Consider the following 14,957-nt stretch of genomic DNA (forward strand, 5'->3'; position numbering starts at 1 on the left):
TTCTAAGGGACAGCGAGGAGGCTGCTGTAGCTGAAGGAGGGTGACGAAGGGAAGGAGGAGATGGGATCAGGAGAGCCCAGGGTCTGGGAAGCCACTGTAAAGAGGGATCTTATTCTAAGTGAGATGGGAAAGGACAGAGGGGTTTCATGCAGGGCAGTGATATGATCTCTGGCCTGGTCCCCTGCAGAAAGCCTCCAGATTCCTTTAGGAATTGGGTCATCTCATGAGAGTCAACTTCTCTGCTTGACCCATACATAGTGCTGGTTTAATAGAGCAAAATATCCTCCTTAAGACTTGTTCCTGGCTGACAGGCCACCCCCCCCCCCCCCACGCTGGGGGCTGGGAGGGAGCAGGACCCTGAACCTGATCGTCCTAATGGCTTTGAAGCTTTGTTCCCCTCTTTGCGATGGAATAGAAAAGAAGAAACGACGCCAAAGCCGCCCTGTATTCCTAAGTTCACCTGATGTGTATCTTCAGAACTCAACTCACATCCAAATTATGCTGTTCTTTTTCTTCTTGGGGCTGTGGATTCAGGCTGAGGAAGCAGGGTAATCCTATATGCTGAGAGCCACGGAAGACTGAACAGGCCTCTGAGTCGGTGCTGGGTTTGCTTCTAAAGTGCCTCCGTTTGAAAGGAGTTTTTAAAAATTGCACTTCAATGGGAGGCAGGGCACACTCTGAAGTCCCCCAGCTGTTTTCTGCTGGGCTGCCAGCTTCATGGCCGGCACACGAAGCCCCTTGGAGCCCCGGGATGCAAGGATGAGCTGCCGGAGAGACTGCTTTGGGGTTGCAGAGTGGCCTTCGGGTTAACTGGTGGGCTTATTAATTAATCATCATAACCACAACTTGCCCACCTGGGCATCTGTGAGGAGAAAGGCAGAGAGACAAGCCGCTCTCTCCTCATCACTGATGGTCTCACACGCCCGCCACCTAGACGGGCGGTGGCCCCATCTCACATTTCAGGGCTCCTGAAAGCGGGGTCTGCAGTTCTTCCTTCGCTGCCTGGGTGATCTCATTCTCCCAGCACCAGCAGTTTGCCTGTGAGGTGACCTTGGGAAGGGCGTTCAGGCAGCATTTTCTCATCTGTCAAGCTGAGACAGCCCCAGAGCCCCGGAGTCACGTCTGGTAAATACTCAAGCGCGGGCTGGCACTGGCCGTCTCATCTCACGGCCCCTCGGCTCCAGGAAGAAGCCTTCTTACCGGTGGGGGACAGAGTGAGGCCACGTCCTTGCCACGTCCCAGCCACGGATGGGTGGGGGCACACGACGAGAGCTCGGCTCCATGCAGGAAGACACCCTTAGGCCCTCACTGTGGATCCCGGGCGCTTTCTCATTTGCCCAAATTCAGAAGGTCATCGGGAATCAAAGGACGACATCTGCTTGTGCAGAATGTCATTATAGAGGAGGCTGGGAACAAGAGGCCTGTTACAAGTCACCTTTCCAGCTCCCGAAAACAGGCCGAGTAATGGAGAAGTTCGGCTCCTCACTGAGCATTACAGGAGTGGGGTCAGCTGGGACCGGGCCAGGGCTCGGCGGTGAGCGGGACGGCACAGCGAGGACTTGATTAGCCGCTGTAACCTCCTGCCCCCGTGCCCGGCCTGCCAGGGAGCCCAGCTTCTCAGCAGACTGCTAAGTTAGAATTTACACTTTTTGGAAGGACGGCTCTGTAGTCAAGACCACCTGGGACTGAGCACAGAATACCTTACTGAGGGCCCATTATGCTTCCTCTGCAGCGCCAGCTGATAGGTTAGCTCGAGTGAGACCACAGGACCTGGGAAACCTGCTGTTCCTAATTTAAATTGCACTTTCTAGCTGGACACTGACTCATGAAGGTTCTGGTGGCCAAAGGCAGCCACTGGTTAAGTTACGAGGCCAGGGCTGTATGTATGTATAGCGCCGTCGGCAGGTGGCCGGCCCATGTGGTGTGAACGGAGCGGTACCAGGACGGCACGGTGTTGTTCCTCTGGCCTCCTCGACCCGGGCCAGAAAGTGCACCATTAATTGGTTCTCGCAAGCATGTGGGGACAATATAGGGGGAAGGCTTCTAGTGGTGCAACGGTTCCTAAGGAGGAGAATATTTTAAGTCACTGCTGAGATCATGCTGCTTCCTGGTGTGACAGAGAAGCATGCGAGCTCTGCACGCCCGGGGGAGTGGGGGGAAATGGGACAGAGGAAGGGGTGGGGGTCTCGGAAGCCCAATTTTACCTTCTTTACAGTTTCACCTAGGGTTGACCACATGACCAGCCTTCTGGGAGAGATTCATTCAGGAGGCCAGCAAATGCAGACTAGAAGCAATTTAATTGGTTCCAACTTAATGTCCTTTTCCAGTTGGTCTCGTGCAAGCACCTGGGAGTTATGGCCACTAACTTAAAATGATTTATAAAGTTCTTTCCCAGGAGAAAGGTCTCTGGACAGGCAGCGAGTGAGTCCGTGAATTATTTCTCCATGGTGGGTACAGTCAGAAGATGAGGGAATGGGTTCAACCGTAAAGAACCTGAAGCTCTCTCCAAAGAGGGAGGGAGGGGGCTCTCCTTTTCCCAGGAAGGTAAGTTTTGACTGCTGTGCCTAGCTCTTGCAGACGTCAGATTTGACAAACCTCTGCTTTTAGGAGCTCATCCTTATCTCATATGTCCTCACTTTACAGGCGAGGTGAATGGACTTGCTCAATACATTTGCGGCAGAGCTGGGAGACTAGAATTCAGGTCTTGGGAACCTTCATTCACCGTGGGCTTGCCTGCTTTTTCTTTTCTAACGTCATAACTGTTAATAGCAAACATTATTTAAGGATCTACTTTGTGCCAGATAGGGTTCTCCATCTTTCCAAGTAACCCTAATAACTCTGAAGTTGGTAGGATTATCATCATCTTACAGATGGGAACACTGAGGCAATAAGTGGTTTTGTAACTTGCCCAAGGTCAGAGACTGTGAGCGATGTGGCCAAGATATGAACCCAGGCACTCTGGCCCTAGAGCCATGTTCTAAAGCCACTACCCTATGATGTTTCTGAAACGATGTACACTCCCAGTCTGACATCTAATGATACAGAGAGCTTTATAATGTAAAAGCAAAAGTCTCCGTCTAGGGGCACCTGGCTGGCTCAGGAGGAAGAACATGCACTCTTGGTCTCGGGGTCATAAGTTCAAGCCTCACGCTGGGTATAGAGATTACTAAAAAATAAAAAAAAGAAGAAAGAGAGTCTCCCACCACCGGACTTGTTTCTAATGGTGGTTACCTTCTATATCTCTAACTAAGATGCACACACTGCTATTTCTTGACTTATGAACTCCAGATATTTATCTGTTGGCTTCCTGCAATGGTACATGAAGACCTGGCTCGCCCTTATTCTGCGCACGTGTGAGTGGTGTTTGTGGGAACCAGTCTCCAGCCATGGCCCCAGTGGACTAGCCCTCTGACAGTCACTCCTACGTTGGGTCAGTTGGCCTGTCACCTGCTTTAAACTGGCTGCAGCACTGGTGACAGTCCAACAGTTTCTCAGAAAAGCCTGACAGCTCTCGCTCTTGTGCTTTTGGGAGTCATGGGCAAGAAGGCTGGATCCCGGCTGTAGAGACCCCCACAAAGAAGCCACTTGGAGAGAGAGAGGCCCCGCAAGCCAGAGCTTCAGCTGCTGACGTCAGTAAGGCAGGACCCCTAGTGGGGCCCATGGAAGAACGTTCTATCGCTGAGCCCTGGTCAACACACAGAAAGCCAGAGTCTTCTGTGAGAAATAATGACTGCAGCCATTTTAAGCCTCTTAGTTCTGGGGTGATTTGTTATGCAACAAATAACTGAAAGTAGTGTTTTCTGTATTTTTAGTTCCTTAACTGGCTACCTCTGTAACTGTAGATAATATGCTTACCTTCTATATCTGGTTCCATTAGCTTTTTTTTTTGTTGTGCTGAAAATACATATAACATAAAACCTGGCATCTCAACTATTTTTAAGTATGTAGTGGCATTAATTGCATTGTGTAAACATCAGGCCTGTCTATTTCTGAACTCTTCCATCGTCTCAAACAGAGGCCCTATAACCATTCAGCAATCACTTCACATTCCCCCCTTCTCTGGCAGCTACAACCTCTCGTCTACTGTCTCCATGAATTTGCCTCTTCTAGATAGTTCTATAAATGGATTCACCATACAATATGTGTCCTTTTGTGTCTGTTGTATTTCACCTGGTGTAATGTTTTCAAGGTTCATCGATGGTGTAGCATGTATTAGAGTTTAATTCCTTTTCATGGCTGAATAATTCACTGTATGCAGATAGCACCTTTTATTTATCTACTTATCTGCTGATGGACTCTTGTGTTGTTTTCACTTTTGGCTGTTGTGAATAATGCTGCAAAGGACACTGGTGTACAAATATCTGTTTTGAGTTCCTACTTTCTTTTGGATATATACCTAGGAGTGGAATTGCTGGGTCATATGGCAATTCTACATTTTATTTTTTGAGGAACTGTCAGATTGTTTTCCAAAGGTACTGCATGATTTTACACTTCCACCAGCAGTGTAGGAGGGTTCCAACCTCTCCATATCCTTGTCAACACTATTTTTTTTAAATTTGGTATAGCCATCCTAGTAGGTTGAAGTAGTCTGTCATTGTGGTTTTGATTTACTTTCCCTAATAACTGATGCTAAGCATCTTTTTCATTTACTTATTTGCCATTCGATATCTTCTCTGGAGAAATGTCTAATCAAGGTCTTTGCCCATTTTTTTTTTAAATTTATTTATGATAGTCACACAGAGAGAGAGAGAGAGAGAGAGAGAGAGAGGGAGTCAGAGACACAGGCAGAGGGAGAAGCAGGCTCCATGCACCGGGAGCCCGACGTGGGATTCGATCCTGGGTCTCCAGGATCGCGCCCTGGGCCAAAGGCAGGCGCCAAACCGCTGCGCCACCCAGGGATCCCCTCTTTGCCCATTTTTAAATTTGATTGCCTATTTGTTATTGAGTTTTAGGAGCCCTTTACATATTCTGGACATTAAATCTTATCAGATACATGATTTGCAATGTTTTGTCCTTATTTTGAAGGTTGTCTTCACTTTCTTGATAATGTTCTTTGATGCACAAAAATGTTTCTAATTTTGAAGAAGGCTAATTTATCTATTTTCTTGGGTTTTATTCATTTTGAGGAGAACTTTTCAACTTTCCCTTTTATAAGATAATAATAAGAGTACCCAACATAGGATGAAAGACTGAGTCACTTAACAGCATGAAACAAAGTTGAAGGAATATGAGATACCCAATGCTTCTTGTATGCTGGAAGGGTAATATTTGTGTTTATGTCATTCTCAAGTCAGTTGATGGTTTTCACCAAAGTCAACCTCTCCCTGACACTACTGTTAACCCAACTCTGAGTTATTCCCTAAACCTAACAGTGACTAATGGGAACAATTTAGAAAATAGCCTAGAATCTTTAATTTACACTTATGCAGATTGGAGGTTTTCATTCTGCACTTCTGCAAATGCATCTGCCTGGATAAATACCTTATTTCTTCCACCAACCCAGAGGGAACTGGTGGCCATCTCAGCAGCTACCCATTTCCGTCCAGAAGAATGGCAATATCTGAGGTGTCTGGTAAATCTTTTCACAAAACCCTTTGAATCTTTTGGCAAAATTATCTGATCTGTTAAAAGAATTTCCTGACACCTTCTGTGGCATTTGTATGAGACTAAGAAAGGGTTATTAAGACCACACATGTGTGCGTATCCTACTCGGCAAACCATCCCTTACATAATCAGTGATACTCCTTTACGACACAAGCATTAGCCAAATAGGCAAATGAAGAAAGGAATACCATGCAGGAGAAGGCTATCATAATAAGGGCTTTTCCCCAATATACAGGGCAGCTTGGGGAAACACAGTCTGACCGTCTGTACCTCTGAATCCGGGAAACAAAAAACCGACCATGATGATGCTCTCCTTGTAAAACAAGCTTTATTTGGGCCTTTCTGACAGCCAATTACCACTTTTCCCCCTATCAAAAACATTTAATTCACTGCCATTTGGAATGTCTATTTATTTGTGGGCACTTAGGATGTCAAATACCTCATAACTGCTTTTGTCCTTACTGTGAGAAAAGAAATGTGGCTCGGTAGAGAAAATTAAAAAGTGTTTTGAGCTCTCAGGTCAATATAAGCATTCTCAAAACTGTATTTGCAAAAGCTAGCATGCTGTTGAAATAACTGTTTGAACTAACTCGGTTCCAAACAGATAATGATGTTTTGCAGAATTGCTTATAAATTAAAACTGGAAACAACCTAAATGTCCATCATTGTGGGGATGATACTAAACTATGTCCACACTATGGACTTCTCTGCTACAATTAAGTAGAATAGAACAGATTTATATTCTGTGTTCTCATATGGGAAGATTTCCAAACATATGATGTACTGAGTAACACAACCAAGTTGGGTATTGATTTGTCCTGGCCTAATAGCCACTTATGGAAACGGCAAAAGAAAATACATATTTGTCCCCAGGACATCCATCTATCTGTAAATGCACAGAAAAATACCCAGAAGGGCAAGATGGTCAGAGACTGGGGCTAGTGGTCTAAGAGCACTTTTACAAAGTTTTAATTTTTGAATCGAGCAACTGTATTTGTGTATACCTGTGTGATTAAAAATGGATAAAGATGCTAACTGATGGTGAAGAAAACAAAATACCTAGGAGCCGGGGATGGGGATGTGAATCGGTTGTCGAAGCATATAAGTGCCTTCAGTTCTAATTTCCTTTCTACTAGTCAGAATTCTGGGAACTCTGCAAGAGGAAATTCTTGGCTTGGTCAGTACGGGACTTTGAAGTCAACAAGGTAAAAGAGTCCCTTTGCATTCATTCATTCATTTATTTGAGAGAGTGAGTGAGGGGGAGCACCAAGGGAGGGGTATAGGGAGAGCAAGCATCTTTTTTTTTTTTTTTTTTAGAGCAAGCATCTGAAGTAGGCTCATGTCTGGTGCAGAGCGGGACACAGGGCTCCATCTTACGACCCCAAGATCAAGACTTGAGCGGAAATCAAGAGTTGGACCCTCAACCGATTGAGCCACTCAGGTGCCCCGGTTCCTTTGCATCTTAAGGGAGAACCTGCCTCCAACATTCTGTGCTGCTTCAGTAAAGGCAGGGTCATCTGAGGATGACCTGCGGTCGTCGAGAAAGGGGATTCTTTTGCTGGTCTCTCTCACCTTCCCCAAACTTCTGCCATCCCACTGACACTGGAGCCCTGAGAGGGGGAGAGTGACAATAAAGGGCCCATGACCATACTCACTGGAAACACCGAAGCTTTATGCAACTCCTTTCAGCTACACGCCTCTTAAGGAAAAGCTGTCAAGCAACACAAAGGCAAAGTGGAAACAGATGTTTTTCTACCAAAAGGGCTCTCAAGAATGGCTTCAGATACTTCGGTTTGCTTTCTGGGTAGCTGTACCAACTGACTTCCTGGTCCACCATGACAGCCCCTGTGCGCTTCTTGGGCCCTTGGCGGGTACACGTGCCCAAACGGGGCCCGGACATGGCAGCTGAGGGTTCCAGTGAGCCCTGAAGACGGAGGCAGGTCTGGAGTTCTCAGTCTCGGCTCGGCTTCAGAGCCACTGGCACCTGCCTATACTGCCTTGCTTCCCCCCACCCCTCGCCGCTCCCCCAAAACAGGCCCGAGAGCCACTTCTTTGCAAGGCGAGCCTATTCTCTGGCTGAGTTCATTTTTCCCTTCTGGGGAAGGGAAGCCTGCTTGAACTCCTCTGAGATGGGAAGAGTCTTGGGAACACAAGCTCCCCCTCCTTTAGTTCACGACCCCCTCCCCTAAGGCTTTGCTTTTAGGCACCTTACTTGCTAAAGGCATTTAACTTTAATTCCATTTGACTTCAATTGTGTCCAAATTACTGTAAAAAGGAAGAAGACAACAAGCTGTAAATATGAAGAGAGACAGAAAATCATTGAGAATCCTGCCTTTATGAATATTTGATGAAGAGAGGTTAGATCCATAGCTGGTAAATTATAAGAAATTATGTCCATCATGTGACTCTGTCAGCAAAGGTTAATACAAATGGGTTGGGACTTAGTTGGGATGACAACGCAGATTAAAAAAGATTTGTCCTGTCCTCACTGCAATTAGTTTTTCTCCTATTATTAGTGTAATAGAGTTGATCGTTAGGATTATGGCAACAGAACAAATGTTCAGTGAAATCATTTTGTGTTTCAGACTCACATTGCATTTTTACAATAAATTTTTCATCTCTGCTAATCTTGCCCTTAATTGTGTGGTTGCTGTGGGCAGGATCCAATTATTAACTCTTTTGATCCTACGATGCCCTTGCCATCAAGCACGCTGATTACATGCAGACTGAACGGGTGATCCTACGTTTTTCTGCAGCTGGATACATGGATCTCGTGGTTCGTTTGGTGCATGCAGAAAAATGGTTAGTTTTGCTCAAATAACAGCTCCAGTCGAGTGTGAAATTGTTTATAATTGTGTTATAGGATTTTGCCCAGGTTAAAGGGCTTCTTGGGGCTTCCATTATGAACCTCATTTCTCAGGTATTTATGATTCATTTTCCACTTTTAAAAATTCTGAATTAGGCTTAACATTCTCCGCTTAGAGGCCTTACTGGTGTTGCTGTTATTATTATTATTTTGCAAAGGGGATTAAGGTAGTCATCCCACATTCTTTGTACCAAGGCAGAGAGTGTAATTGATGTCAAGCCTGGTAAGCTGGGATGTAGAACAAATGGCACCGTAGACCCAAATGGCTGAAGGCATGATTTCTCCAAGTGGCAGTCTGGATTTCCCGGGGTACCTTCATGCCCTTTGACAGAGTGGAAGAGCTTGAAGATGGAAGCCAGACAGAGGGTGGGATGAAAAACCAACAACCAAAGAAAGATATGCCAGACGGTATTTAAGTCCCTAGCTACTCCAGACTAGTGTCTAAATAATTAGAAACAATCTTGGACAATGTGGTGTCAGCTTACTTAGCTTTGCTACCCTCCTTCTAGAAAACTCCACTGTCCTCACCCAAGGTCACCCTTTGGATGCCAACCTATTTGTGAATTACATAACCCTTCATAGACTTGCTGTGTGCTTTTCAAATGAAGGATAGGGCTGATGGAATGTGTGAAGATCCACAGAAGACAGAGATAAAAGTCAATATGACTTGTGCCATGGAGGGTATGCAATGGAGGGGAAGATGCGGAGGATGGAGCATGCCCACAAGAGAAAAAGAAAATGAAGAAATAAAAATCTAAACACATCAATGTAATATATGCTAATAAACCAAGGGACCCTGGAGGCCCAATGCAGAAGACAAAGTGTTTTTTCCAACTCTAAAGTAAGGCTAGAAAATATGGATAATGAGGGAAAAACTGTCTTGGGAAGGGTTAAATGTGACAGCCAAAAGAATAATTGGAATTGTCAAGCCTCAAGCAATTTCACTGTGGAAGCAGTGTCTAAGCAAGGTCCACTGAGAGTCCCCCCCAACTGAAGCATACACGCTGCCCATACTTAGAGTCATCCCAAAGTAGGAAATTTAACACATCAGGGAGCCTGCTGGATTATCAGATCAACTAATCAATAGCATTGACAATATTTCTGCCTAAAAGCATGGGGGAGCAGTGAAGTAAGGCACCAAAGCGGACAGGATCTTTGCCAATACATTACCTTGGACCTTTGACTCCTGCCACAGGCCCAAGAGGCACATGACTTTTCTTCCCAAGACCTGGGATTTTCTGCCTAAGTAACTTTGACCTGCTTGAGTTGAGTCAATTGCATCCTTCATTAGGAATTGGTACAGGTGACGTATGCAAATGGCAAAGACCCAGTCTCCCAGGCTTCTGAAGCAGCATGTCGGGTCATGCCATTACCCACTTTTGGCAGCCCTCCCCTGCCAGACTCTGTAAATCTCAGTGCTGTGTGCGGCGGCGCTGGACTCAGTGGGATACAAATAGCTTCTCCGTGTATCTGGATGGCTCTTGAGACTTGAGCTACCTGATGAGTTCTGTCCCCTCTGTCTGACCTATACCTGGTGGCTCTGAAAAGACATTTAGGCCCCTCTCAACTCGCTGAATTTAATGCTCCAGAAAGCAACTAGATTTCATCCATGAGGATGAAATTAACTCAGAGAGACAAAGAGAACACACTTTTCTTGTCCCCACGTCTATAAAAGAGCTTTGGGGCCATACGGAGCCTGCTGATTGAACCTACAGCACACATGCTCCATGGAGTCTGACAATCTCCCCAAATGGCTCCTATTGGTATAGCAATCTGGAGGCCAGCCCCCAAATGTCAGAATGAACCCCAAATCTAGAAACACACTTATAGCTGGTAGAGACACGAACAAGGGAAGAAGACTCACATTTGCTCAGTACCTGGCTGGTATGGACCTGTTAACTTATTTAATTTTCTCAACTCTACATAATTATTTCAAGTTCACTGATAGGAAAACTGCAGGTTTAGAAAGAGAGGTTTAATAACTTGTCCAAGGACAAAAAGAAGACTGAATTCAAATCCAGTTCCTGCCAGGCTCTGGACTACTACTCAAAACTCTCTGGAGCACCCATGCTGCCTCGTTCCCACCGGAGGAATGAAAGACACCTTACCACATGCAGCAAAAGCAAACAGTTGGAATGTCAATGCCACAAAACCCCTGAAGCTCCAGAGAAAAAGATGGCTGGACAGTGGCACGCTTTGGAAGGAACACTGGCGGTGGTGTTTGTTCTATTCTCAGGATATATACTGGGGAGTGCAAATAGGAGACTTAAAGGGGTAAAATGCAGAACTTCTTGGATACGGGTGCCTTGTGGTCCACATCTGTACCAGTCATCAGGCTCTCTAACCATGACAAAGCCAAGGTTTTCTAGAACTGGCATATGATTGTAGTCCTGCCTGGCTGTGCTGTAACTATTTCAAGGACTATTAAATTAAACCCTGGAGACAGTTTCCCTTAAGATAAAGAGCATGCTTTTTATTGTGCCATCAAAGGAGACCAGAAAACCTGAATCTTTCAGCTTTAAAGACAACATAATGAGATCAGAGATTTTGCTTGCAAAGAAATTAACTTTCGGTTAATTAATGAAAGTAACCTTAAACAGCGGGCATGTTGCCAACAACCAGGACACTATAATAAAAGGGGGGGGGGGAGGTGGAGATAATGGGCTGCTTTCAAGGGGCCAGGCTCAGCAGCCCAGAAAAGAAATTTGATGAGGATGCTGCTTGTAAATTTGATCTCAAATTCTTAAGATGAACAAATAATAGTCTTATCTGTAATAAAGTCTGCTACAAATGCTTTCTTTTCGCCCATAATTTTCTGTTCAATTTAGATAGAAGATTTAATTAGATGTTGGTGAAACACCAGTTATTTAATAAAACCCTTAATAAAAATCTAATCTATGGTACATAGAAACTGCTGTAATATAATCGCAATTTAAAAAAATACATTTCAGAGTATTTACTTCTTACAATTAAGAAAAAAAATATATATGTGACGTGTTCTGTTTTCCGCTCAGAGTCTAAAAAGGCAAACTGAATGAAAACACAAACCAACCAAACCCAAACTGCAGCCCTTTCTCCTTTCTTGTAAAGTTTATTTTTACAGGTTTTCTTTTGTCCTACGCAACCAAAAGGGCTCTTCGAACCTGAATAGAGGCCATGAAGAACGATCCCTCTTATCTCAAAAAGATTTTTTTTCTCATAAAGATTTTTAAACTAAAATTTGCTTATTGTGAGAAATGGGTTTTTAAGGATTCCTGAAACTGTATGAGAAAAAAAGATGGGTCCCTATCTTTGTTAAATCTATTCAAAATTCTTCTGTCTGGACTATCACCAAACTCTGGAGTGATAAGGCTCTCTTCTGCCTAAGTCCAAGAGTATAATAAATTAACAGAATGAGGGACCCACTGCTCCTCTGAAGGTGATGTTAAGGACATTTGGAGTATATACTCTGAATCTCTAATACCTTGACCAAAGGTAGAATTCTAGACTGGACATCCTGAGCCCCGGGTGTCAGTCAGTATGGTCAAATCTTAGTGGTCAGGTTTCCTACACAAAACTTTGGGCCTGGTGGCAATGTTGGTTTCCCAACACACAGAGCTGCTCCTAAGTTCCCGGTTTCTGGTGTAAGAATTAAGTGGAAGTGAGATCCAAACTGTTTGATGCATTGGGCGGTCTGCTTTTTTTTTTTTACAGGTTTTACTGAAAGGAGTAGACAGCGTGGAGACCCTGCCCTTTTCGGACTGTATTACTTATTGGCCATGTCCCTTTCCTCAATATTCCACCATTTTTATGCTCTTCCATGATTATTTAGGTAGAAGAATATGAAGTAATTTCTCAGATAAACAAAAGGGGTGAGGTGGGGTGGAATGGGGTGGAGGTTAACTGAGATAGAAGAGTTAACGTCCCTTGTCTGAAAGAACAAGTAGAAGCTGGTGGAAATCAGTCTGCTTTTCTGCTGTCTACCGACATAGCATCAAAACTGAAATGCCTAGTGAATGAACTCTACGTCCTTGGCCAGGGCCATGTGGCATCTCTGCTCACATCTGACTTGAGAAGGTCACTGTTTAATGCATCTGGGTGTTGTGATCATCCAGATTTAATCATCAGGATGGGGTTCCAGTGGCTTCCACTGTATATAAATTTAAATAATGGCCCCTCCTCTCAGAAGGAAGGAAATCCACAGAGTTTGCCCATCTGTTCTGCGAGGCTGTTCATTTTGAGTTTCTGATTAGATGCCTCCTACTATCCTATGCATGCCACAATCTCCGAACAATGCCACAGTGTTTGGGGGACATTTAATAATTTATAGTGCTTGTTATTTTTGGTTCGAATTGAATTCCTCTTTGGCCACTGACACAGGGGCTTGGCATGGACTGGACATGGCCGGTACTTGCTAAGATATACTGTCCAGGCAGCCAGTGGGAATCTATTGGCCACTCTGGAACCCCACAGCCACTCAAGAATGTGTCCTGATTGGGTGTCTGATTGGATTTCATTTCTGTGTCTGCCATGCCAATACCTACATGGCTGGCTTAGCCACTCACACAAGTCCAACCCCAGACTGGGCTGGAGGATAAGAGAAATTGGGGACCTGCCAGAGGGTTCGAGGAAAATGGAATGAGGACATTGTAAGAAGATGACCTAATTGCCCACTTTGGGAAGTGGGCTAGGGGAGGTAGGGGTGAGATACATACAAGCTGTACTGTGTCTCTTCCCAATGTACACTAACTTATCAGTCAACTCCCCTCCCCTCTACAAGTGGGCTTCACCTGCTTTGTAGCCTTACTATTCCCCAGGACAAGAGACACATTCTTCTGTTAAACACACACACACACACACACACACACACACACCTGCACGCTGTGCTTCTAGGTCCAAAAAGCCAAAAGGGGGGAAAAATCCCAGTCCCTTTTTTGGTAGAAAGCACAGAGGTGGTCTCTGAAGCTTTTTAAAATATTAAATTGTAATTAGGAGACATGAGGTTTTTGCTCTACTTGTGGGTTTCATACAACATCCTGCCTCAACAGGATCTTTTGGAGCCCATGACGCCTTCAAGCACGAGCTGTTCTTCCAGCGGGATGTTGACTTTTGTGGTCTATTAAGCAAGCAATGCATAAGTCAAAGTATACTCTTCCAGGAGAACATCAGCACAAGTGCTTCAGGCCAAACTGTACATAAGGCAGTCCCCTTTCCCATGGGTTTGCTCAAGAGAATGCTCTTTAACAGGACCAGGAGAATGGCAAACTTAGGTGTTCATACAAATTACCCACTAGGTCCCCCAAACCACCTAAGGAGTCTATTTGTGTTGCTGGGGAAGTCACCAAGGTTCTTGGGCAGTGGGCCCTTCAGACTGACAGTCAAGGCAACCAACCCTGCTCTGGCTTCTTCATGTGGCCATTGGCAGCTGAGCCTCAGTAGCTGAGATGCTGAGCCTTGAAATCCAATAGAGGCTTAGGCTGGAGTCTTGACTTGTGACGGACCTTGGGAAAAGTACAAAATCATGCTAAGTGTCCTTATCTCTAAACAGGGCTACACATATCTATTTCACAGAGATGCTGTGAGGACCCAGTGAGACACGGCACAAAGTCTGGCACCTAACAACTAGCTCCATCAATGACAGCCTTTATTATGAGTGTAGTATCTTCCCTGGCATTTGGGGACTACAAGCTGTGACTGTTTTGTGACAGTCATTCTGTCACTGTCTTTAACAGTCAGGAATGCCTCTATTATTCTTATAAGCATGATGATTAGCTCTCTCTAGTATTTCAAAGCATGAAAACCATCCTATGGTTGGTAGTGACAGCCACCAGAAACAGTGTCAGGTTCTGGTACAGATGGTACAAAATGGTGGCTCAGAGGCCACCTTTAGCTCACATTTATTTTGGCCCAAATGGTATGGCTTTTGTAATTTTTTTAAAAATGTGAATTAGTTTTTTTGAGAAAAAGAAAAGAAATGGAAATGAAGAGATTTGAGTCAAAAATACATATTTCTGTCTTTGCTTGAGAAACAGGAAGATCTGCTTATTTGGCCAATAATCCCCCACAATGATAATTGGCCAGAGCTGAGTAATGGCTGCACCCTTTGGGTGGGACACACATGCTCCAGTTTGAAACAAATCTCACCTCTCCATGCTTGCCTGCTTCATCCATCTGTATTATCAGGTCCTGCTCTGGTCCGTTGGCTGTAGAAGAGCCAGCCCATTTCTGTCATCATTAGCCATCCGCTAGTTGTCTCTCTGGTTCCTTCCACAATTCTGCCATTCTGCTTTCTGAAGTTTTAGTTCAGAAGGGCCTTGGGGTTGCTTGAGTATTGCCTCATGAGTTACCTCACTCCACAGCAGTTACTTGGGTGGCATCTACGTGCTCTCTCCCCAGGGTGATCATCAACAACTAGTCTGGCCATCATTTGTTTTCGCTCTCTCAGCACGTTTACTTACATATTTTCTTCTGTCTTTACTTTGAGGCCAGTTCAGACCCAGATAATTGT

At 44.8% G+C, this 14,957-nt stretch overlaps 1 protein-coding gene across 4 annotated transcripts in view; it reads right to left on the reverse strand.

Moving 5' to 3' along the window:
* FTO (FTO alpha-ketoglutarate dependent dioxygenase) overlaps positions 1–14,957 on the reverse strand; it is a 428,690-nt gene that overhangs the window by 63,191 nt on the left and 350,542 nt on the right. Inside the window, exon 9 of one of the 4 annotated variants that reach the window (XM_038531034.1) lies at positions 13,842–13,950. The exons of the other annotated variants lie outside the window; for them this stretch is intronic. Coding sequence (XP_038386962.1) covers positions 13,857–13,950 — 94 coding nt within the window. The 3' untranslated portion in view covers positions 13,842–13,856. Of the gene's footprint in view, positions 1–13,841; positions 13,951–14,957 lie in introns of those variants that run through there. 4 annotated transcript variants of the gene reach the window in all.

Source organism: Canis lupus, chromosome 2, assembly GCF_011100685.1.
Source record: "Canis lupus familiaris isolate Mischka breed German Shepherd chromosome 2, alternate assembly UU_Cfam_GSD_1.0, whole genome shotgun sequence".
NCBI classification, from domain to species: Eukaryota; Metazoa; Chordata; class Mammalia; order Carnivora; family Canidae; genus Canis; species Canis lupus.